This window comes from Chiloscyllium plagiosum, unplaced genomic scaffold (genome assembly GCF_037043375.1).
Source record: "Chiloscyllium plagiosum isolate Xiang-an unplaced genomic scaffold, Cpla_swu_hap1 HiC_scaffold_42, whole genome shotgun sequence".
In the NCBI taxonomy this organism is placed as follows: domain Eukaryota; kingdom Metazoa; phylum Chordata; class Chondrichthyes; order Orectolobiformes; family Hemiscylliidae; genus Chiloscyllium; species Chiloscyllium plagiosum.
This window is the reverse complement of record NW_028270180.1, coordinates 42371081-42394910: the sequence shown is the minus strand read 5'-3', so window position 1 is coordinate 42394910 and position 23830 is coordinate 42371081. Positions and strand designations below refer to the sequence as shown.

The 23830-nt window shown below is 43.1% G+C and overlaps 1 protein-coding gene across 1 annotated transcript in view; it reads left to right on the top strand.

The window, feature by feature from the left end:
- The first annotated feature begins 607 nt into the window (after positions 1–607).
- Positions 608–23830, top strand: part of LOC148137590 (putative G protein-coupled receptor 139) — a 44677-nt gene continuing 21454 nt past the window's right edge. The window contains exon 1 of the mRNA XM_087982095.1: positions 608–851. Within this exon, the coding sequence (XP_087838221.1) occupies positions 608–851 (244 nt within the window). The remainder of the gene's footprint in view (positions 852–23830) is intronic.

The following is a 23830-nucleotide window of genomic DNA, read 5'->3' as shown; positions in this document are numbered from 1 at the left end:
GAGAGGAAATTCTGAAGAAATCCACACTTCTTCCATACTGTCAGATTTTCAATTTTTAGTTTGGCAGTTGGTTCCGGAGACTTCAGTGCCGTAAGAACCTCTCGATTATCTCAATGGAACGTGGTTACAGAGAGCATTGTATGTGGATAACACAGCACAATCATCAAGCCTGTGAAGTGGAGCATTAACTTTTTCCTTCACCCCTAACATTGACAGATTAATTGGAGATGGGCGATAAGGCCAATAGCAGGCGATGTCAACATTCCAGCCAGAAGAAGTGCTATTTTGACATATAAAGGCTGTCGTGAAAGGAGTTAACAGGACATGGTTGTTCAGAGACTGAATGATGTCAGTCTCCGTGGATCTGAACTGTGTCAACAGAGGGTTTCTTTTGTTCTGTGGATAAGCAACTTCTTTCAATATGTTGCATCATTGTCTCAGCGGTCGCGTCATCATCATCATGATCAGGATTAGCAGAGAGGGAGAGATCAGTATCTGAGAATAACAATTGGGATGTTCTAACAATTTATAAGAATCTGACAATAATAGAGTAGAACATTACAAGAATGTAACATAATGTGAGAACGAAGATTGGAATATAACAACAATGGATCAGAATCTGAGAACGATAGAATGGAATATTACAAAAATGGATCAGAATCTGAGAACCATAGACCGGAATGTTCCAAATATGGATCAGGATCTCAATGTTCAAACAATCGACAGAAGTTTATCCTATGGTTTTTTGTTGGTTTCTCATTATTGGAAATGGATAGTGTGGCGGATAGAAGGTGTACTCATGATTATTCAGGCAGGTTACTATCCCATCCTCGCTATTGTTGGTGTTCCTGGTAAGTTTGTCTCTGTTCATTAATTAATTCTCTAAACCATTGTGAACAAAATCGCGTTTTCTGTTATCTATAGTTGGGGAAGACGTGAACCATTGTATTCACTTACATTCACAAACTTCATTTTTATTCCTTTGATTTCATACCTTTCACTAGCAAATATATGAGGAGGAACAAAACATTTTATAACAACGGAAGCCCCATTTTATCCAACGCTGATTTATATTTCAATATTCCTTCCCTTACTAAACCTGTCCACTACCACCACCATAATACATTCAGTCTTCACTTCTTTTTCAGTGCTTTTTCAAAATAAACCATCGTCTTGATATTTGAGGTGACAGTGCTCTTCCAATCACTCCTCCAGCTACAAATAATTTGATAATAAACTTATTATTCTCTTTACCTGGGCTTGTGCTGGTGCAAAATGTGAAGCCGCGTTGACTCGAAAATGAGATGTTACAGATTTCTGTCACCTCTTTCAGCATAATCTGTAAAATCACACATGGGTACAGAACTGTGCTATCGGTGCCCATGAAATGGCGGTTCTACGGAACTTTTTTATGCTCGAACATGTGATTCCTAGAGTGCGTAACGTGTCCATCATCTCCCAAGTGCAGTGCCCCGATGTGTTCACATGGTGACGGAGGCTGTTTGTCCCCACTGAAGGGAATCTTTGCAGTACGGGACAGAGTAACTGATAAAAGTGAGAAACTTTGTGAGATTAGAATTAATAAAGATAAATTAGACGAAGAACCTAATTCAATGGAAGGTTGATACGATGCTGCACCAGACTAGTCCATTCCATAGTATTCAGGAAGGTGGCAAAAGAGCTAGTGAAATAATTAGAGAGTCATCCCTTTGGTCCATGCCAAACATCACCCAGTCTAAATTAGTTTCAACCGCCTGATCTTCCTCCCAATCCCTCCAAACATTCCCTCATCATATATTTCTCGAAATGTATACCGAAGGTTGTAACTACAAGAAAGAATCGTTCATTATCCTTTAAAGTTGTTCCTAATCTGAAAAATCGAGAAAGTAGTACGCCGTGAAACAAAAACAAAGTAACTTAACGATAGGACAACTTGATTTCATTTTTGCGGAAATATTAGAATCATTACAACAAATGTTATCATTAGATACTTGGGGAATTACTGTCAGGCTATAATTAGGGAAGAGAAATCACCTTTGATAATCGTGCCACAAGGTATTGTCATTAACGCATCTGCAAGTAAGTGCCAATTGTAGTGGTGTATTTGAGTGTGCAGAAGACATTTGACATGTTGTTCCACAATGAAAGAAGGAAGTCAGAATCCAAGGGTTAGGGGCGAAAATACTCCATGGATTAAGAATTGGTTCATGGAAACAATAATGGAAGTGGCATCCTTTTCTAGACTGAATGCCGTTACTCATGAAGTATCATTTGTATCAGTATTTGGACCATAAAACCGTGGAAGACATAGTAATGAATTGGAGGTTGGACCAAATAGTACACATCTCACTTGGTATTTATTAAATGGTGCGAGGTTCAGAAGTATTGCTTAAAGTGAACTGATTGCCCTTGATCGTGTGTGTGTGTGTGTGTGTGTGTGTATGTGTGTGTGTGTCTGCGTTGCACAGTGCTGCTGTCATTCGGAATATTGCTTTTAGTAATACACCTCCTGACACAATAAAGCCTATTCACGATCCACATTCAAATGTCAGGAGCGTGACGGAATATGACCCATGAACTGGATGGTTATGTAATGATGGTGAACCTTTAACAAAGTTATTTTCACATTTGCAGCTTTTTCAGAGTTGTCGTAAATTCAGAGTTTTCACAGTGTCTAGTCAGGATGGGTTTTCGGGGCCAATTTGATTATACCTATAAGAAACTAACTCAGGCAAAAAGCTTTCACGATTACACAAAAATCTTGTTTTATGAAAGGGGAATGGCGAGTTCTCCGCCCTCAACTTAAATTTGGTTTGAGCAAGCAGTCAGTTTCTGTGGCTGCTGATCAAAGTGACAAATGGATGCAAGAAGATGTTTCATGCTAAATCTCTGCATCTCTCGCTCCCCTCTACGACACAGACCTTTTCGTTTAAGGGGTGGCTATGGGGCTTGTTGCAGGCATTTGGATCAACATCGTTAAGTTGGGATAGTCTTGTTTATTTTCGGACACGTTAAGTTATTCTGCATTATGTTCGCTTTTGTTTGTGCTTCATTCTGTCGTGTGTAAATAAATTATGTTTTGTTTGAAGCTGTGAAATTTTGAACAGCGGAATCACTCCTGAAATTTCCACTGTACACTTGATGAAAACAACTGGAACATTCAGTATCTCTGCTGGCTTGTTGAAATGCATTGAGGGTACCTGACATGATCCATAACAGATTGGAGGCTGGTTTGAGGATTTTTCCATAATTCCAATTTGAGATTAGCGTTGCTGATCTCAAAGGAAACGAGTGACAGGTGTTAATGTCATTTGTTGTGTGTTGAATTCGTTTGGTTTCAACATTGCTGGGATAGCTGTCTCAGATACTAAGAGTTTTCTGGCTGTGGATGTAATGATTCCGGGAACTTTACAAAAGGTGAAAAGCTGACAATAGCTGACAGTTTGGAGTTTGAGCTGTCTCCTTCCGTGAGAAAATGAGAGATAATTTCACCAAATCTCAGCATATAAAATTGCTGGAAACATGATCAGAATGTTTAGAGACGACGATAATTCAATTGAAAATAAATTGCGTTAGAGGAAAATTGAAGGAAAGTGCGAAAGAAATGGAACTGTTTGAGTTCCGGTTGAAAGCAGAGGAAAGAGAACAAGAATGAATCACTTTTGCAGATTCAAAAGAAAAAGGAAGAGAAAGAGACAGGAAGAAAGAGAGAAGAGAGAGATAAGCAGACCGAGAAAAGGAAGAAAGCAGGGGAGTTAGAGCGTCGGGCATTGCCAGATAGGAACTTCATTTTAAAAGAATGGTAGACGAAGGCTGAATGTAAACTTAGTGAGGAAAAGCGTGAGGATGAGCAAACCTACTGTAGCGAAAGGACGAGTGAGAATCTATTTGAATATATTTACGCATTACATAAATTTGTCAAGAGGAACGGAGAAAACCTCTTTTTTGAGGAGGTGGTTATACAGATGCACTGGCTCAAGACCACGCAGGTTCTGTTGATCCACACAAAACCTGTAAGTAGATCTCGTGAGGTATTTGCATCAATGCAGAGGTGGAATCTGAGGCGTATAGGGAGATGAAGGAAACCATTTAAAGTGCACATGAGGCTGTGCCAGAAGCCAACAGACAATGTTTCAGATATCTAAGGAGGCACCCATGACAAACATATGTTGAGAGGCTCAAGCGAAGGGATTTTGACAGGTTGACAAGCGCATTAAAAATTCAGCACATTTATAACGTTCTTACAGAGATTATTAACTTGAAAGAGTTTAATAATACACTTCAGGAAGTAATAAGAACTCATGTGAGAGGACACAGAGTGAAAATGACAACATTAGCAGCTGAAAGGGCTGATGATTAGGAGATAGCCCATAAATCAAATTTTCGCTTCAAACATCACTTTCAATCTGTAAGGGATAGAAATTGGAGAAAAGATAAATCCTCACGTCGAAAGGGAAAGAGCGATATTGGTGAAAAGCCTGGGACATCTTACTAAAGAGTAAAAAGGATGTCATTGAAGCAGATGTAGATGTTAATAAGCTCGGGTGTTTGCACTACAATAAACTACGTCACGTATAATCACAATGTTGGCGTGTTAAGAAAATAACTGGATGCCTGATGTAGGAAAACAAGATATGTCAGTGAATTCAGTGGGACGAAACACAGTGGCGGCTAAAATGCTACACCAGAATGTCAGATATGGACGCGGATTCGTTAAGGAGTGACTGCCAAATCTGCTTAAACCTCATGCAAAGATGAAATTTGCTTGCATAGGCCAGCAACAGTATGTAAGTACGTTACAATACTTAGAGACACAATATCCTATGATGTTGAATCTTTGATGTTGAAAAATGAGTAGATAGGTACCTCTGACGGACTATTGTCAAGAAACGGTAGTCGTAATGGGAATTTACGGTGAGAAAAAAAATCTTGAAATTACGTCGAGTGATTTCTGAGTCTCCAGCGAAGAGTGGAGATGTCATGGTAGGAGTACTGGGAAAACTCTCAGTTCCAGGAATAAAATTTGTCCTCACTGATATAAGGGGTTCACAGATAGGAGTGCTATCGAATGTGGTTGAAAGGCCATTGGAAACTCAGGCAATCTAAATATTGTGGGACATATATGCTGGGTTGTTTTGCGGACTCTGGGATAACAAGGTCTAAATGTCAACAGTTGAAACACGGGAGATCAAAGAGTACAGAGAACAAAGTTGAAGTTGTCATGGACTATCGCAGAACCCTCAGAACAAATCCAAGAAAGTAGCTCTGTCCCTAACTTTGATAATTATTTTAAGCCAGAATTTCTTATTATTTAGAAAGCCATAACTTGATTGGATATCGTCGCTGTGGCCTTCTCAGGGGCAGGTCATGCCTCAAAAACCTTATTGAATTCTTTGAGGATGTGGCAAAATACATTGACGAAGGTAGGGCAGTGGATATGGCGTTCAATGATTTTAAAAAGGCGTGTGAAAAGGTTCCCATTTGTTGGCTCATTCAGAAAGTAAGGAGGCATGCGATGTCGGGAAATCAGCATTGGCTGGTTCATAGCAGACAGTGTGTGGTAGTAAATTGAAAGTATTCCGCCTTGGAGTTGGTAACCAGTGGTGTTCTTCAGGAGTCGTTTCTGGAAGCTCTGCTGACTGAGATTTTTACAAAGGACTTGCATAAGTAATTGAAAAGTTGAGTTAGCCAGGATGCCGAAGAAACGATGGTTGTTAGAATGGTTGATAGTCTGAAAACCTCTTGTAGGTCGCAACGGGACATTAACAGGATCCAGAGATGGTTTGAAAAGTGGCATTTGGAGTTCAACCTGGATAAGTTGTGGTAAGTAGGTAAGTGCTGAATTTTGCTTGTTGTATTCTTTAGACCCAGTTTTTTTTAAATAAAAGTTAGCTTTAGAGGGATGGCAGTGAAGGCAGTGCAATGTTCCTCCTGCAACATGTATGAGGTGAGGGATGCCATCGACGTCCCTGCCGATTACACTTGCAGGAAGTGCACCCATCTCCAGCTCCTCCAAGACCGTGTTAGGGAACTGGAGCTGGAATTGGATGAACTTCGGATCATTCGGGAGGCAGAGGGGGTCATAGATCAGAGTTATAGGGAAGTAGTAACTCCAAAGATGGCAGATAGATGGGTGACAGTGAGGGGGACTGGGAGGAAGCAGCCAGTGCAGGGACCCCCTGCGGCCGTTCCCCTCAAGAACAAGAAAACCGTTTTGGATACTTGTGGGGGGGACGACTTACCAGGGGTAAGTAACGGGGCTCAGGTCTCTGGCACGGAGCCTGTCCCCGTTACTCAGAAGGGAAGGGTGAAGAAGAGCAGAGCAGTAGTAATTGGGGACTCGATAGTTCGGGGCACAGATAGGCGGTTTTGTGGGAACGAGAGAGACTCACGTTTGGTATGTTGCCTCCCAGGTGCAAGGGTACGTGATGTCTCTGATCGTGTTTTCCGGGTCCTGGAGGGGGAGGGGGAGCAGCCCGAAGTCGTGGTCCATATTGGCACCAACGACATATGTAGGAGGAGTGCCGAGGATGTTAGACAGGCTTTCAGGGAGCTAGGTTGGAAGCTCAGAGTTAGAACGAACAGAGTTGTTGTCTCTGGTTTGTTACCCGTGCCACGTGATAGAGATTCGAGGAATAGGGAAAGAGAACACTTAAATGCGTGGCTACAGGGATGGTGCAGGAGGGAGGGATTCCGGTTTTTGGATAACTGGGGTTCTTTCTGGGGACGGTGGGACCTCTATAAACAGGATGGTCTACACCTGAACCTGAGGGGCACCAGTATCCTTGGGGGGAGGTTTGCTAGTGCTCTTGGGGGGGTTTAAACTAACTCTGCAGGGGCATGGGAACCCAGATTGTAGCTTCAGGGTGCAGGGCCTGGAGTGTAGGGAGGTTAGAAACATGGCATCAATTTCCAAGGAGGGTACCTGTAAACAGGAAAGTGGCTTGAAGTGTGTATACTTCAATGCAAGAAGTATACGAAATAAGGAAGGTGAACTTGCAGCGTGGGTTGGTACCTGGGACTTCGATGTTGTGGCTATTACGGAGACATGGCTAGAACAGGGACAGGATTGGCTGTTGCAGGTTCCAGGATTTAAATGTTTTAGTAGGGTCAGAGGTGGGGGTAAAAGAGGGGGAGGTGTGGCATTGCTTGTCAAAGATAGTATTACAATGGTGGAACGGACTTGCCATCTGAGGTAGTTTGGGCTGAGGTTAGGAATAGGAAAGGTGAGGTCACCCTGTTAGGAGTCTTTTACAGGCCTCCTAATAGTCCTAGAATCATTGAAGAAAGAATAGGGAAGGTGATTCAGGAGATGAGTGACAGTAATAGGGTGGTTGTTATGGGGGACTTTAACTTTCCTGATATTGATTGGGAAAGCTATAGCTCAAGTTCGTTAGATGGGTCAGTGTTTGTTCAATGTGTGCAGGAGAGTTTCCTGACACAATATGTAGACAGGCCAACAAGAGGTGAGGCCATACTGGATTTGGTTCTGGGTAACGAACCAGGCCAGGTGTTAGAATTAGAGGTAAGTGAGCACTTTGGGGATAGTGACCATAATTCGGTGATTTTTACTCTCGTGATGGAGAGGGATAAGTGTGTACTACAGGGCAAGAGTTATAGCTGGGGTCAGGGAAATTATGATGCGGTGAGGCATGACTTAGGATGTGTGGCTTGGAAAAGTAGACTCCAAGGCAAGAGTGTAAATGATATGTGGAGCTTGTTCAAGGAGCAACTATTGAGTGTCCTTGATAATTATGTACCTGTCAGGCAGGGAGGAAAGGGTCGTGCGAGGGAGCCGTGGTTTAATAAGAAATTGGAATCCCTTGTTAAATGGAAGAGGGCGGCCTATCTCAAGATGAGACGTGAAGGTTCAATTGGGGCGATTGAGAGTTATAGGGTAGCCAGGAAGGACCTGAAGAGAGAGCTAAGAGCAGCAAGGAGGGGACATGAAAGGTCCTTAGTCGGTAGGATTAGGGAAAACCCTAAGGCTTTCTATCGGTATGTTAGGAATAAAAGAATGACTAGGGTAGGAATAGGTCTAGTCAAGGATAGTAGTGGGAAGTTGCGTGTGGAGGCGGATGAGATTGGGGAGACACTGAATGAATACTTTTCTTCAGTATTTACTCAGGAACAGGGCATTGTCGTCGATGCGAATACTGAGTCACAAATAAGTAGAATGGATGGCTTTGAGGTATGTAGAGAAGAGGTGTTGGAAATCCTGGAAAAGGTGAAAATAGATAGGTCCCCTGGGCCTGATGGCATTTATCCTAGGATTCTCTGGGAAGCAAGGGAGGAGATTGCAGAGCCATTGGCCTTGATTTTTATGTCCTCTTTGTCTACAGGAGTAGTGCCAGAAGACTGGAGGATAGCAAATGTGGTTCCCTTGTTCAAAAAGGGGAGTAGGGATAACCCTAGTAACTATAGGCCGGTGAGTCTCACTTCTGTTGTGGGCAAAGTCTTAGAGAGAATTGTAAGGGATAGGATTTATGCACATCTGGATAGGAATAATGTGATCAAGGATAGTCAGCATGGTTTTGTGAAGGGCAGGTCGTGCCTCACAAACCTTATTGAATTCTTTGAAAAGGTGACGAAGGAGGTTGATGAGGGGAAAGCGGTAGATGTGGTATATATGGATTTTAGTAAGGCGTTTGATAATTTTCCCCATGGTAGGCTACTGCAGAAAATACGGAGATATGGCATTGAGGGTGAGTTGGAGGTTTGGATTAGGAATTGGCTGGATGGAAGAAGACAGAGGGTAGTAGTTGATGGCAAAGTTTCTTCATGGAGTGCCGTCACTAGCGGTGTTCCGCAAGGATCTGTTTTGGGACCATTGCTGTTTGTCATTTTTATAAATGACCTGGAAGAGGGGTTAGAAGGTTGGGTGAGCAAGTTTGCGGATGATACGAAAGTCGGAGGAGTTGTTGACAGTGAGGAAGGATGTGGCAGGTTACAGCAGGATATAGAGAAGCTGCAGAGCTGGGCAGAAAGTTGGCAAATGGAATTCAATGTAGCTAAGTGTGAGGTGATTCACTTTGGGAAGAATAACAAAAAGATGGGGTACTGGGCTAATGGTCGGATACTTGGTAGTGTGGATGAGCAGAGGGATCTGGGTGTCCATGTACACAGATCTCGGAAAGTTGCCACCCAGGTAAATAGTGCGGTGAGGAAGGCATATGGCGTACTGGCTTTTATTGGTAGAGGAATTGAGTTCCGGAGTCCTGAGGTCATGATGCAGTTGTATAAGACTCTGGTGCGGCCGCATCTGGAATATTGTGTGCAGTTTTGGTCGCCATACTATAGGAAGGACGTGGAGGCACTGGAACGGGTGCAGAGGAGGTTTACCAGGATGTTGCCTGGTATGGAAGGAAGATCGTATGAGGAAAGACTGAGACACTTGGGGCTGTTTTCATTAGAGAAAAGACGGTTTAGGGGTGACTTGATTGAGGTGTACAAGATGATTAGGGGGTTAGATAGGGTTGACAGTGTGAACCCTTTCCCGCGTATGGAGTCGGGTATTACAAGAGGGCATAGCTTTAAATTAAGGGGGGGTAGATATAGGACTCAAGTTAGGGGTAGGTTCTTCACTCAGCGAGTCGTAAGTTCATGGAATGCCCTGCCAGTAGCAGTGGTGGACTCTCCCTCTTTATGGGCATTTAAGCGGGCATTGGATAGGTATATGGAGGATAGTGGGTTAGTATAGGTTAGGTGGGCTTGGATCGGCGCAACATCGAGGGCCAAAGGGCCTGTACTGCGCTGTATTCTTCTATGTTCTATGTTCTATGTTCTAAGTATGAAGTGATTAACTTTGGAAGGACGAATTTGAATGCTGAGATTACTTTTAAGGGCAGGATATTTGACAGTGTGGTGTAAAAGTGAGACGTTGGTATCTCGGTCAAAGTTGCCAGTCAAATTGATCGAGTTGCAAATAAGGCATATAGTGTGTTGGCTTTCAGTCGCGAGAGGGACCGGGTTTAAGTGACATGCGGTTATTTCCCAGCTCTGTAAAGACCTGGTTCGATCACACTAACAATATTAGGTTAAGCTTCAGAGATGCCGGTGTTGGACTGGGGTGTACAAAGTTAAAAATCACACAACACCAGGTTATAGTTTAATTGGAAGCGCACTAGTTTTCGGAGCGACGCTCCTTCATCAGGTGATTGTGACAATCACCTGATGAAGGACCGTCGCTCCGAAAGCTAGTGTGCTTCCAATTAAACCTGTTGGACTATAACCTGGTGTTGTGTGATTTTTAATATTGGGTTAAGTTCTGGTCGCTGCTTTATAGTAAGGATGTAGAAGCTTTAAAGTTGGTGCAGAGGAGTTTTGCCGGGAAGCTGTCCGGACTATAGTGCATGTCTTATGAAGAAAGGTTCAGGAAACTTTATCGTTTGTCACTAGATTGAAGAAGGATGAGCGTTGGCCTGATGGAAGTGTGTAAGATGATGAGAATCATAGATAAAACTGATAGTCAGAGATTTCCTTCTCCGGGCGGAAATGTCTATCACTGGAGGACATAACTTAAGGTGATTGCAGAGATGTTTACAGGAGATGTCAGATGTAGGTTCTTTACACAAGGAGTGGTGGGTGCATTGAATCCACTACTAGTTGTATTCTTAGTGTCAGATATATTCGGGACTTTTATCGACTCTTGGATACGCACATGGACGAAAGTACAATGAAGCTTATGTAAGCTTGTTTGATCTGCTAGTAGGAGAAAAGGTCGTTATAGCATCGATGACCGAAAGCTCTGTATTGTGCTATACTGTTCTATATTCTGTGTTCTATACCTCATATTAAATTGGGCAATAAAGAAGATGTCAAAAATTAGAAAAAAATATTGAGTTACTTTCTAGAGCAAAAATTCGATATGCCCCGCAAGAGTACATAGTGTCGCATAGGGAGATGTTTAAATAAGCTTGGATGTACGAACCTGATTATGCCTAGTGTGGATGTAGAAGATACTGTTCCGATTTAGCATAATCCACTAAATATGGCTCAGTTTCAGAAAGAGATCTAACTCATCCTCCAAGACGGAATAATCCAATTGAGTTAAACTGATTGGAACTCATCCATATTAATAGTGTCGAAATCAGATAGTATCTGACTGTAATAAGTGAACGATCGCAAATTCAATGCAGTTATGAAGACTGTTGGATGTCCGACTCTGTGTTTGGAAGGCAGGGTTGAAAAGGTTGGGCAAACATATTTCTCAGATGGACTTGCTCAAAGGACATTGGCAAGTACCTTTTCCAAAAGACTGAATAAAGTTTTCGGTTTTGTAATGTTGAATAGACTATATCAATTCAAAGTCATGCTATTTCGTACCAAATAATGTGCCTGACGTATTTCATGGATTTACCAATAAAGTCGTTTCTGGATGACCAAATTGTGCCACATACATATAGATAATGTGTTAACTTTTCGTCAGACATGGAAGAATCATTTGTAACATTTACCAAAACTGTTCGATTGACTTCGTTAGGTACGCTTGGTTTTCACCTTGGAGAAAGTGAGAACTGCAGATGCTGGGGGTCAGAGCTTAAAAATGCGTTGCTGAAAAAGCGCAGCAGGTCAGGCATCATCAAAGGAGAAGGAGAATCGACGTTTAGGGCATAAGCCTTTCTCCAGGAAGGAGGAGCATTCTCCTGCTCCTTTGGTTTTCACCTTGGTAAAAGTGATTTTTTTCCGAAGCCCAAAGCATCTTCCAAGGCCATGTTATTGTTCATGGACAAATGGACCCACAGGATGAAAAATAAAGGTAACTGGGAGCTTTCCATCCTATCGAGCAATGAAACTGATTGGATTTCATTGAAAATTTATACCAAATTTTAACATTGTGGCTGCTCCAAACACTGAATTGCTCAAGAAAGGCAATGGGTTTCAGCGAAAAGGGGACTGTTAGAAGGCATTTGACAGCCTAAAACGTGTGTGAACCTCTGCCCCAGTTTGAGACAGACAAATTAATGCAAAGCCGTTCAAGGTAGCTATTGATGCGAGTGTTGTGGGTTTCAGTGCTATGTTCACGCCAGCAGACAACGAGAAGAAAGAAAAGACCTATCAGGTATTTCTCAAGATATTGAACATTCATCAGCAGAAATATTCGATAGTCTAGAAGGAGACTTTGAGCTTGTGGTTGGCATCATAACTTTTTAAATGTTTATGCGACGAGTAATGCATCTGAGACAATCATATACACGAATCATAACTCATTGGATTTTGTGGAGAAACGTAAGGACAAACATTCCAGAAAGGTTATTTGGAGCTTGTCGTTACAGTCAGTCAATTCGATGATTATGCATGTGGAGGACTAGAAATCGTGAATGGCGACGTGTTTCCGAGACTTGGATGAGAACGAGACTTCGATGACAGGAGTATAGCAGGTTGCAATCGGATTTAGTGTGCATGCTTGCATGTTTGAAGCAAATATCATCGAGATGAATGTTGCAGTGCAATGAGAATTTAAGATTAAAATGTTTTAAAATGAATATATCTTTAGATATTGTTGTTTCGTTTTATCAGGGAGGAGCTGTGATGATGCTACTCCTTCAACAAGGTTATGTTGTCATTGGGTTTTGTTTCAGAGAGGTCGTATTGGAAGACGTCCGGGATTTCAAGTCTGGATAGGTTTTACGGCCAGTTTGATTATAGCTAATAGATGCTGCCTAAGAAAAAAGGCTTTCACTTGGAAAGAAAATCACTTTTGCACGGAAAGGGGAGCAGCCAGTCCTCTCAGCTCAAATTTTCTTCGATCTGGTTTGCTTTTCGCAAGCAGTCAGTTTTGTGTGGCTGCTGGTTAAAGGAACAGTGACATGAAATAAGGCGTTCCATGCTGAATCTCTCTGCCATCTCTCTCCTGCAATATTCTGTGTTTGACTTTACCTTAAGGGCTGTTTATTCGGAATACTTCACCGATTTGAGGGAAAAAGAAGTATTAAGTTGAAGTAGTCTGTTGGGTTTTTGGCTAGGTTAAGTCATTCTGCATTGCGTTCTCGTTTGTTTATGTTTCATTTAGTACTCTGTAAAGAATTTTGTTTTGTATAAAACAGAGGGACTTTACCAGATGTGCCACTTCTGAAATATTCACTATAGATATCGTGAAAATAACTCGAAAAGCTGTGGTATGGGCTAACTTCGTGAAATATTGCGATGTTTCCTGACATGGTCCATAACAGGTTCAAATTCAACAACACTCTTGAAGCTCAACAACATCCAGGAATAAGTTAGAGGATCGACGGGTATTACATACACATGTATGCACCCCCTCCACAACCAACAATTAACAATAGTGACTAACATCTTCAAGATGTATTTCAGAAATTCACCAAAAATCCTCATATTTCACCTTCGAAAGCGAGGACCACAATATAGAACATAGAACATAGAAGAATACAGCGCAGTACAGGCCCTTCGGCCCTCGATGTTGCGCCGATCCAAGCCCACCTAACCTACACTAGCCCACTATCCTCCATATGCCTATCCAATGCCCGCTTAAATGCCCATAATGAGGGAGAGTCCACCACTGCTACTGGCAAGGCATTCCATGAACTCACGACTCGCTACCCCTAACATCTGTCCTATACCTACACCCCCCCCCCCTTAATTTAACACTATGCCCCCTTGTAATAGCTGACTCCATACGTGGAAAAAGATTCTCACTGGCGACCCTATCTAAACCCATAATCATCTTGTATACCTCTATCAAGTCACCCCTAAACCTTCTTTTCTCCAATGAAAACAACCCCAAGTGCCTCAGCCTTTCCTCATACGATCTTTCTACCATACCAGGCAACATCCTGGTAAACCTCCTCTGCACCCGTTCCAGTGCCTCCACATCCTTCCTATAGTATGGCGACCAAAACTGCACACAATACTCCAGATGCGGCCGCACCAGAGTCTTATACAACTGCAACATGACCTCAGGACTCCGGAACTCAATTCCTCTACCAATAAAAGCCAGTACGCCATATGCCTTCTTCACCGCACTATTTACCTGGGTGGCAACTTTCAGAGATTTGTGTACATGGACACCAAGATCCCTCTGCTCATCCACACTACCAAGTATCCGACCATTAGCCCAGTACCCCATCTTTTTATTACTCTTACCAAAGTGAATCACCTCACACTTAGCTACATTGAACTCCATTTGCCACCTTTCTGCCCAGTTCTGCAGCTTATCTATATCCCGCTGTAACCTGCCACATCCTTCCTCACTGTCTACAACTCCTCCGACTTTCGTATCATCCGCAAACTTGCTCACCCAACCCTCGAAACCCTCCTCCAGGTCATTTATAAAAATGACAAACAGCAATGGTCCCAAAACAGATCCTTGTGGAACACCGCTAGTGACGGCACTCCAAGATGAACGTTTGCCATCAACTACTACCCTCTGTCTTCTTCCAGCCAGCCAACTCCTAATCCAAACCTCCAACTCACCCTCAATGCCATACCTCCGTATTTTTTGCAGAGGCCTACCATGGGGAACCTTATCAAACGCCTTACTAAAATCCATATACACCACATCTACTGCTTTCCCCTCGTCCAACTCCTTAGTCACCTTCTCAAAGAATTCAATAAGGTTTGTGAGGCACGACCTGCCCTTCACAAAACCATGCTGACGATCCTTGATCACATTATTCCTATCCAGATGTTCATAAATCCTATCCCTTACAAATCTCTGAGATTTTGCCCACAACAGAAGTGAGACTCACCGGCCTATAGTTACTAGGGTTATCCCTACTCCCCTTCTTGAACAAGGGAACCACATTTGCTAGCCTCCAATCTTCTGGCACTACTCCTGTAGACAACGAGGACATAAAAATCAAGGCCAATGGCTCTGCAATCTCCTCCCTTGCTTCCCAGAGAATCCTAGAATAAATGCCATCAGGCCCAGGGAACTTATCTATTTTCACCCTTTCCAGAATTTCCAACACCTCTTCTCTACATACCTCAAAGCCATCCATTCTACTTAATTGTGACTCAGTACTCACATTGACAACAATGTCCTGTTCCTGATTGAATACTGACGAAAAGTATTCATTCAGTGTCTCCCCAATCTCTTCAGCCTCCACACGCAACTTCCCACTACTATCCTTGACTGGACCTATTCCTACCCTAGTCATTCTTGTATTCCTGACATACCTATAGAAAGCCTTAGGGTTTTCCCTAATCCTATCAACTAAGGACCTTTCATGTCCCCTCCTTGCTGCTCTTAGCTCTCTCTTCAGGTCCTTCCTGGCTACCTTATAATCTCAATCGCCCCAATTGAACCTTCACGCCTCATCTTTACATAGGCCGCCCTCTTCCATTTAACAAGGGATTCCAAATCCTTATTAAACCACGGCTCCCTCACACGACCCTTTCCTCCCTGCCTGACGGGTACATACTTATCAAGGACACTCAATAGTTGCTCCTTGAACAAGCTCCACATATCAATTACGCCCTTGCCTTGAAGCTTACTTTTCCAAGCCTCACATCCTAAGTCATGCCTCACCGCATCATAATTTCCCTGCCCCCAGCTAAGACTCTTGCCCTGTAGTGCACACGTATCCCTCTCCATCACTAGAGTAAAAGTCACCGAATTGTGGTCACTGTCCCCAAAGTGCTCACTTACCTCTAATTCTAACACCTGGCCTGGTTCATTACCCAGAACCAAATCCAGTATGGCCTCACCTCTTGTTGGCCTATCTACATATTGTGTCAGGAAACCCTCCTGCACACATTGGACGAACACTGACCCATCTAACGAACTTGAGCTATAGCTTTCCCAATCACTATCATGAAAGTTAATTTCCCCCAAAACAACCACCCAAAAACTTTCACTCTTTTCTTGAATCATCCTCGCAATCCTTTCTTCTACGTTTCTAGGACTATTAGGAGGTCTGAAAAAACTCCTAACTGGGTGAGCTCACCTTTCCTATTCCTATCCTCAGCCCAAACTACCTCAGATGGCGAGTCTTCACCCATCGTCCTTTCCACAGCTGTAATACTATCTTTGACAAGCAATGCCACACCTCCCCCTCTTTTACCCCCACCTCTGACCCTACTAAAATATTTAAACCCTGGAACCTGCAACAGCCAATCCTGTCCCTGTTCTACCCATGTCTCTGTAATAGCCACAACATCGAAATTCCAGGTACCAACCCACGCTGCAAGTTCACCTACCTTATTTCGTATACTTCTTGCATTGAAGTATACACACTTCAAACCACTTTCCTGTTTACATGCACCCTCCTTTGAAATTGATGCCATGTTCCTAACCTCCCTACACTCCAGGTCCTGCACCCTAAAGCTACAGTCTGGGTTCCCATGTCCCTGCAGAGTTAGTTTAAACCCCACCCCAAGAGCACTGGCAAACCTCCCATCAAGGATACTGGTGCCCCTCAGGTTCAGGTGCAGACCATCCTGTTTATAGAGGTCCCACCTTCCCCAAAAAGAACCCCAGTTATCCAAATACCGGAATCCCTCCCTCCTGCACCATTCCTGTAGCCACGCATTTAACTGTTCTCTCTCGCTATTCCTCGACTCTCTTTCACGTGGCACAGGTAACAAACCAGAGACAACAACTCTGTTCGTTCTAACTCTGAGCTTCCAACCTAGCTCCCTGAAAATCTGCCTAACATCCTCAGTGCTCCTCCTACCTATGTCATTGGTGCCAATCTGGACCACGACTGCGGGCTGCTCCCCCTCCCCCTTAAGGACCCGGAAAACACGATCAGAGACATCACGTACCCTTGCACCTGGGAGGCAACATACCAAACGCGAGTCTCCCTCGTTCCCAAAAAACCGCCTATCTGTGCCCCGAACTATCGAGTCCCCAATTACTATTGCTCTGCTCTTCTCCACCCTTCCCTTCTGAGTAACGGGGACAGGCTCTGTGCCAGAGACCTGAGCCCCGTTACTTACCCCTGGTAAGTCCCCCCCCCCCACAAGTATCCAAAACGGTATACTTGTTCTTGAGGGGAACGGCCGCAGGGTGTCCCTGCACTGGCTGCTTCCTCCCAGTCCCCCTCACTGTCACCCATCTATCTGCCATCTTTGGAGTTACTACTTCCCTAAAGCTCCGATCTATGACCCCCTCTGCCTCCCGAATGATCCTAAGTTTATCCAACTCCAGCTCCAGTTCCCTAACACGGTCTTGGAGGAGCTGGAGATGGGTGCACTTCCTGCAAGTGTAATCAGCAGGGACGTCCATGGCATCCCTCACCTCAAACATGTTGCAAGAGGAACATTGCACTGCCTTCACTGCCATCCCTCTGAAAGTAATCTTTTATTTAAAAAAAACTGGGTCTAAAGAATACAACAAGCAAAATGCAGCACTTACCTACTTACCACAACGGGTCTTATTATTTAGGTTAGAAGAGGAGGGCGGGTGGGAGACACTACCTCTGTAGTGCCTCGGGTTCTTCTCCTGCGCGCTTTTAAAGGAAAAAAAAACCTACCGGCTGCCCCTCCGGTCTTCGTCACTTCCCCCTGCTGCTCCCGCTCTTTCTGTAAAGAGAGAAAAAAAACCACCGCTGCCCGCTACCGGTAAGTAATTTTAACACAAACTGTCTTACTTTAGCTGCTGCTCGCACTCAAAGTGACCGTTGGCGTCGAAGGGTGAGTATTTATACTCACTGCTTTCCTTCCCGGCTGTCCCTCCGGTCTTGGTCACTTCCCCCTGCTGCTCCCGCTCTTTCTGTGAAGAGAGAAAAAAAACACCGCTGCCCGCTACCGGTAAGTAATTTTAAAACAAACTGTCTTACCTTAGCTGCTGCTCGCACTCAAAGTCACTTCTACACAACAACTCATCATCGTGTCTCTGAAACATATCAGCACTCTCTCACTGTTGCTGGAATTCCCTCAATAGGAGCAATCTTGATCAAAGTAGTGGGGAAGTGATTGCTGGGACTCTTGCTGAGATATTTTTATCAGCGATAATGTCTTGTGAGATGCCAGAAGATTGGAGTTGGCTAGCGTGGTACAAGTGTTTAAGAAAGGTGGTAAGGACAAACCAGGGAACGAAAGACCTGACGTCGTTCGTGTGTAAGTTGTTGGAGGGAATACTGAGGGACAAGGTTTATAAGTGTTTGGAAAGGAAAGGACGTATAAGGAATCGTCCGCATGGCTTTGTGCGTGTGAAATCATGTCTCAAAAAGTGGATTTTTTTGAAGAAGGAACAAAGTGGATTGATGAGGGCAGTGTGGTGGACGTGGTCATTTTGGACTTCAGTAAATCGTTCGACAGGGTTCGACATGGGGTACTGGCTATTAAGGTTCGATCTCACGAAATACAAGGAGAACGAGCTATTTAGATAAAGAATTGGTAGAAGTCAGAGGGTGGTGGTGGTGGATTGTTGCTTTTCAGACTGGAGGCCTGTGACTAGTGGCGTGCCACAAGGATCAGTTATGGATCAAGGATCGTCTCAAGGATCCTCAACTTTTCATCATTCATAGAAGTGATTTGGATGAGAACATCAGAGGTACAGTTAGTAAGTTTGCCGATGACACTGAAATTGGAGGTGTAGCGGACAATGAAGCATGTTACCTCAAATTACAAGGGGATCAGGATCAGATGGGCCAATGGGCTGATGAGTGGCTGATTAGCTTTAAATTTACATAAATGCCATTTGCTGCATTTTGGAAAAATAAATCAAAGCAGGACATATACACTTAATGATAAGTTATTAGAAAGTGTTGCCAAACAAAGAGAACTTGGAGTGCAGGTTCGTTGTTCCTTGAAATTAGAGTCGCTTATAAATAGGGTGGTGAAGAACGCGTTTGGTGTGATTTCTTTATTGGTCAGAGTATTTAGTGTAGGAATTGGGAGGTTTTGGAATTTTCTGGAAAGTTTTGGAATATTGTGTGCCATTCTTGTCCCCTTCCGATCTGAAGAATGTTTTGATAGTTGAAAGGTTTCAAAAGGGATTCATAAGGATATTGCCAGGGTTGGAGGATTTGAGTTACAGGGAGAGGTTGAATAGGCTGGGGCTGCTTTCCCTGAAACATGGAAGGACGAGTGTGACCTTCTGGACGTTTATAAAATCATGAGTGGCCTAGGTAGAGTAAATAGACAAAGTCTTTTCCCTAGGGTGGGGGAGTGCAGAACTAGAGGGAATAGGTTTCGGGTGCGAGGGGAAAAACAGAAAGGAGCTAAAGGGCAACATTTTCACGCAGAGAGTGGTGCGTGCATGGAATGATTTGCCACATGAAGTGGCGGATGCTGTTTCAATTGCAAATTTTAAAAGGCATCTGGATGGGAATATGAATGGAAAGGGTTGAAGGGAATATGTCCTATGACTGGCAAGCGGGTTTCGAGTACATTGGTGGGCAAGGACGCGTTGGACCTGTTCGAAACAAAATCAATAAAATTAAACGAGACAACAAAAACCGGAAACAAGACAATTTATTCTACGATCTTATAAGAAAGGGTATCAATTGCATAAGCAAATGAAAAATGAACATTCAAACCAGTACACAGATATACTTTTGAGCTTCGTGAGGTCACCTCTTCTGACTTCGAAATTACCCAATCAAATTTACGCTCTGACTAACTTGCGATCTGGTCTTGTTATTTCCACACCCCCTTCTCCAACTTGGCGACCCTTCCCTCTGTACGTACTGACATAAGGAAGATTCTGCTAAACTTGGATCTTGATGTTCTTTTTACATTGCTTGTAACATCTTCCATTGTTCATAGGTACATTCCATTCTTGAACATACGTTTTAACAATATATCTTTTCGTGCCTAGTTTATGCGTTTCAGCTATCTCAGCTATTTTGCTGAGACTATTATTCAAAACATTATGATGAAAGAAATTATTTGCTTGAATAATTCTGCACTAAAGTCAATACTCAATTATCCACAATTTTACATTACACATTTCCCTAATGCTTGCTTAAGTGATATTTTTCTTGTACCCCTTTCCTGCACATACACACTCTTGCTTTTCTATTTCTGCAAAAGCAACACACTTCCCCATTTCTTTTTTTTATACTATTTGTTGTTTCTGCATTTTTTTTCTGCCCTCCTTTCACCCTATGGTGCCGAGGTTCACAATCTTGCCATTTCTGCACTTCTATGTCTGTCTTTTTTCAAACTCTAGGAGTAATCTTCTACTCTCTCTTTCTTGCACTTGTGTTATTGTCATGACCATTATTGATGTTGTCCTCCCAAAGACATTACCAGCTTAGTTATTATCCACTTTAACACATTAAATCCTATTGGTAGACCTACAATTATTAGTAATACATAAATGCCTAAGTTAACTAACCATTTTCCCCAACCGGTCAGTCTCCAGTCACCTCACCTTCATCCTTCATCTTTTCAGAGTTCATCCCCAATTTCTCTTATACTGCTTATCTTTTTCTTTATTATTTCTGCCTTATCTTCGACTATGGAAGAGGTGTCTGGGATGAAGGTGCAGCATTCCTTACCAATCAGAGCACAGGTTTTCCCTTTTTCAACCAAAAGGTAGCCTAAAGCCATTCGATTCTGTAAAGCTGTTAGTTATCTTGGCAATCAGTTCAGTGGTCATTGCCAATATTTAGGATTGAGTTTCTCACATTGTGCCGGCGGTATCATTAATTAAATTTTCAAGGGCAGCCGCCAGTTTCTCTATTTCCACCCCAGCCCTTATAGTGCCATAGTTTGGGAGTAGTGTCCACAGCAGACGGTCTCCTTCAAAGACCTCTCGGGTCTGACGTCTTACCCTCCCCTTTATCAAGTTGGGCTCATGTTTTTCTATTCGGAGGTGAGGGACTATATGAGCGAGGTAACAGCAGCCACTCCAGCCTTTCTGGTCTTGAGGCAGTGTTTCCTGAACTTCATAACATGCATGTATTGCTGCACATTCAGTCATGCGAACGTATTTTTCCCCGGGAATAAATGGATCGGCCTTCAGACCGCATACCCGATATGTTCCGTTTACTATTCTGGGAGTGGTCGTGGCAGTGGCTTTGGTGGTGTAGACGCAAGATGATTTTCCTAATTGGAAGGGTGCGGCGTCATTCTGATTACAGAAACAGGTGGTATTCACTGCTCCTTTCGGTGGGGAAATTCTCAGGCTATCGAAAACTCCCTGGGTTTTCGGGGCTGGCCTTGGGAAACATCCCTCAAAGTTATACTTGCTCCTTACAGATTCCCACTTTGTATTATTTGAACCTAAGTCAAATTGTTGTACATGGTATACTTCTTTTTTAATAAGCGGTATTACCGAGGTGGGGATTCCAGATTCGCCATGGTGTGGAATTTCTGCACAGACCCAACAATCGGCAAGTCCCTCTTGTTTAGCATAATTTTGGCATAGTGTAGTGAAGTGATTTTTCCCGCTTCCTTGAACAGTTACTACTACTAACATTACAATATTATACCAGTACCCACCCATCACTGAACCCTGCCTACCGCCCTGTCTTAATCTTTTAGGCGCCAGGGAGAAGTGAGTCCACGCAACCCTTTGAATCAATAACAATACATAGATCATCAAACGTTAAAAGAGTCAATTATCTCAGTTCATTCCTTTTTCTCAGCTTAACTTTCAGAGGGTTGTCTGTAGGATGAGAGTGCTACTCCACCAATGGGACGTTCAAAGGACCTTTAACGCGATGTGATGACTCCACCCTTTCTCTGCAGTCTGCTTAGCTGTCTCAGTAGTGAGAAGGGTTAGGAATGGTCCATCCCAGCTCGGGTGGAGTTTGGTATCTTTCCAGGTCTTGATCAGGACCTAATCACACGGCTGTATACGGTGTGCTGCAAATTCGAGTGGCGGTACCTGTATCAACAGGCCTTTATTTCAAAGAATAGATAATGAAGAGCCAAGTGCCGTAATGTATTTTTTCAAAAACGTGTCATTAAACTCAGCTAGGCAGTTCTCCTCTCCCTCCTAGGATTGGTAGCCCAAACATCATTTCATAAGGATAAAGTTCGATATCGCACCTTGGGGCACTCCGAATGTGTAATAGCGCAATAGGCAAATATTTGGTCCGTGGTAATCGAGTTTCTAGGACTAGTTTAGACAATCGCTTCTTTAAGGTTTGATTCATTTGTTCCACCCGTCCAGAGGAAGGCGGGTGCCAAGGAGTGTGGAATTCCCAAGAGATTTCTAATCCTGCCATTACTTCTTGTAGGATCTTAGAGGTAAAATAGCTACCTTGGTCTGAATCTATACTTTCTACCACTCCATATCGAGGGATTATATGTTTAAAAAGAGTTTTCACTACTCCCTTCGAGGTAGCTGAGGACATTGGAAATGCCTCCACCCACCCAGTTAGGTGATCTATTCGGACTAATGCTTATTTTTGCTTCCCTACTGGGATTAGTTCGGTGTAATTCACCTGTATACATTGGAAGGGTCTCACCCCGGGTTTCTTCTTCCTCTTGCCCCCTGCATTACATTCTTGTTAATCTTTTGGCAAGTTGTACAGCTTGCGCATATCTGTTTTGCCAACGCATATAATCTCTTACATCCATATTTCCTTCCGACTAAATCACACATTGCTCGCATTCCCCAGTGACTCCCCTGATGTAGAACAGCTATAATCTCGCATCATCATTTTATTCAACACTTTCCTCCCATCGGGTAACAACCAGCGCCCATCTGCTGTCTTTGCAGATTCTACATCTTTTAGTCCCTTTTTCTCCTTTGTAGTAAACAACGGGACACCCTGAAGATCTGAAATTGTAGGTATTAGGAAGTATTTCACTGCTCCTTGTGGATTCTGGGTCGCTTCTTCAGCTACTTCATCGCCCAGTCTATTTCCTCTTACCTCTTGTTCATTCCCCTTCTGATGTCCGTTTATATTAACTATCGCTATTTCTCTCGAGAGTAACAGGGATTCCAGCACTTGTTTTATCAATTCCTCATGAGCTAGTTCTTTTCCTGTGCTATTTATCAGTCCTCTTTATTGCCATTTTTTCCAATGGTAATAACCACTCCAAACGCAGATTTGGAGTCTGTACATACCATTCCTTTTGTTTTGTTTTCTAAGGTCCTGAGAGCTCTTTCTAGGGCATAGAGTTCACATGTTTGGGCTGACCAGCCTTTAGGCAGTCTTTCAGACTCGATAACGTTTCCCTGTATCCCGTCTACTACAGCATATCCATTGTGCCTTTTGCCCTCAATCATCCGGGAGGACCCCTCTATGAACTACCGACCTCCCACATGCAACGGTACGTCTCTTAAGTTCATTCACACTTTAGTCAGATATTCATTAATATCAAGGCAGTCATGTTCTGGATTGCCAAGGGCGACCCCCCTCGCCCCGCCACAGAAATGCAGCTGGATTCAAGCAATTGTCTGTGACGAACACAAGGTCATCCTGTTCTATTAAGATTGTCTCATATTTCAAGATCCAAGAGTCTGTGAGCCATTGTCCTGCTTTCTGATTTAGTATGGTCCATACTTGGTGTGGGGTGCTGACTATTAAGTCTCCCCCAAAAGTACGTTTCCGACTCTCCTCTACAATAAGGTTGTTGCTGACAATACCTGCACACACTCCGGCCAGGAATGTAGCTTTCCATTCATTAATTAACAATGAATTAATGCAGTCATGTTTTAAACTAACCATGAATCAATATGACAGGTCACTGAGAATGTATTAAGGAATCCTGCCAATTAATATTGATTCAGGCTAACACAATTGATATATTATAAATATTAATTATTAATTGTATATATTATATAAGTCAGGGTGGAAACGCAACAAGTGACTAAAACATTTTAAAAACTGTAACTGCACAGTTCTGTTTGTTTACCAGTCACGTGTGACTTCTCATTCTGTTTCTGTAATTGTTTTGCTCGAGCGCATTCAAATGTAAGAACCTGAAAAGATTTCATCGCACCATTTACAGTTAA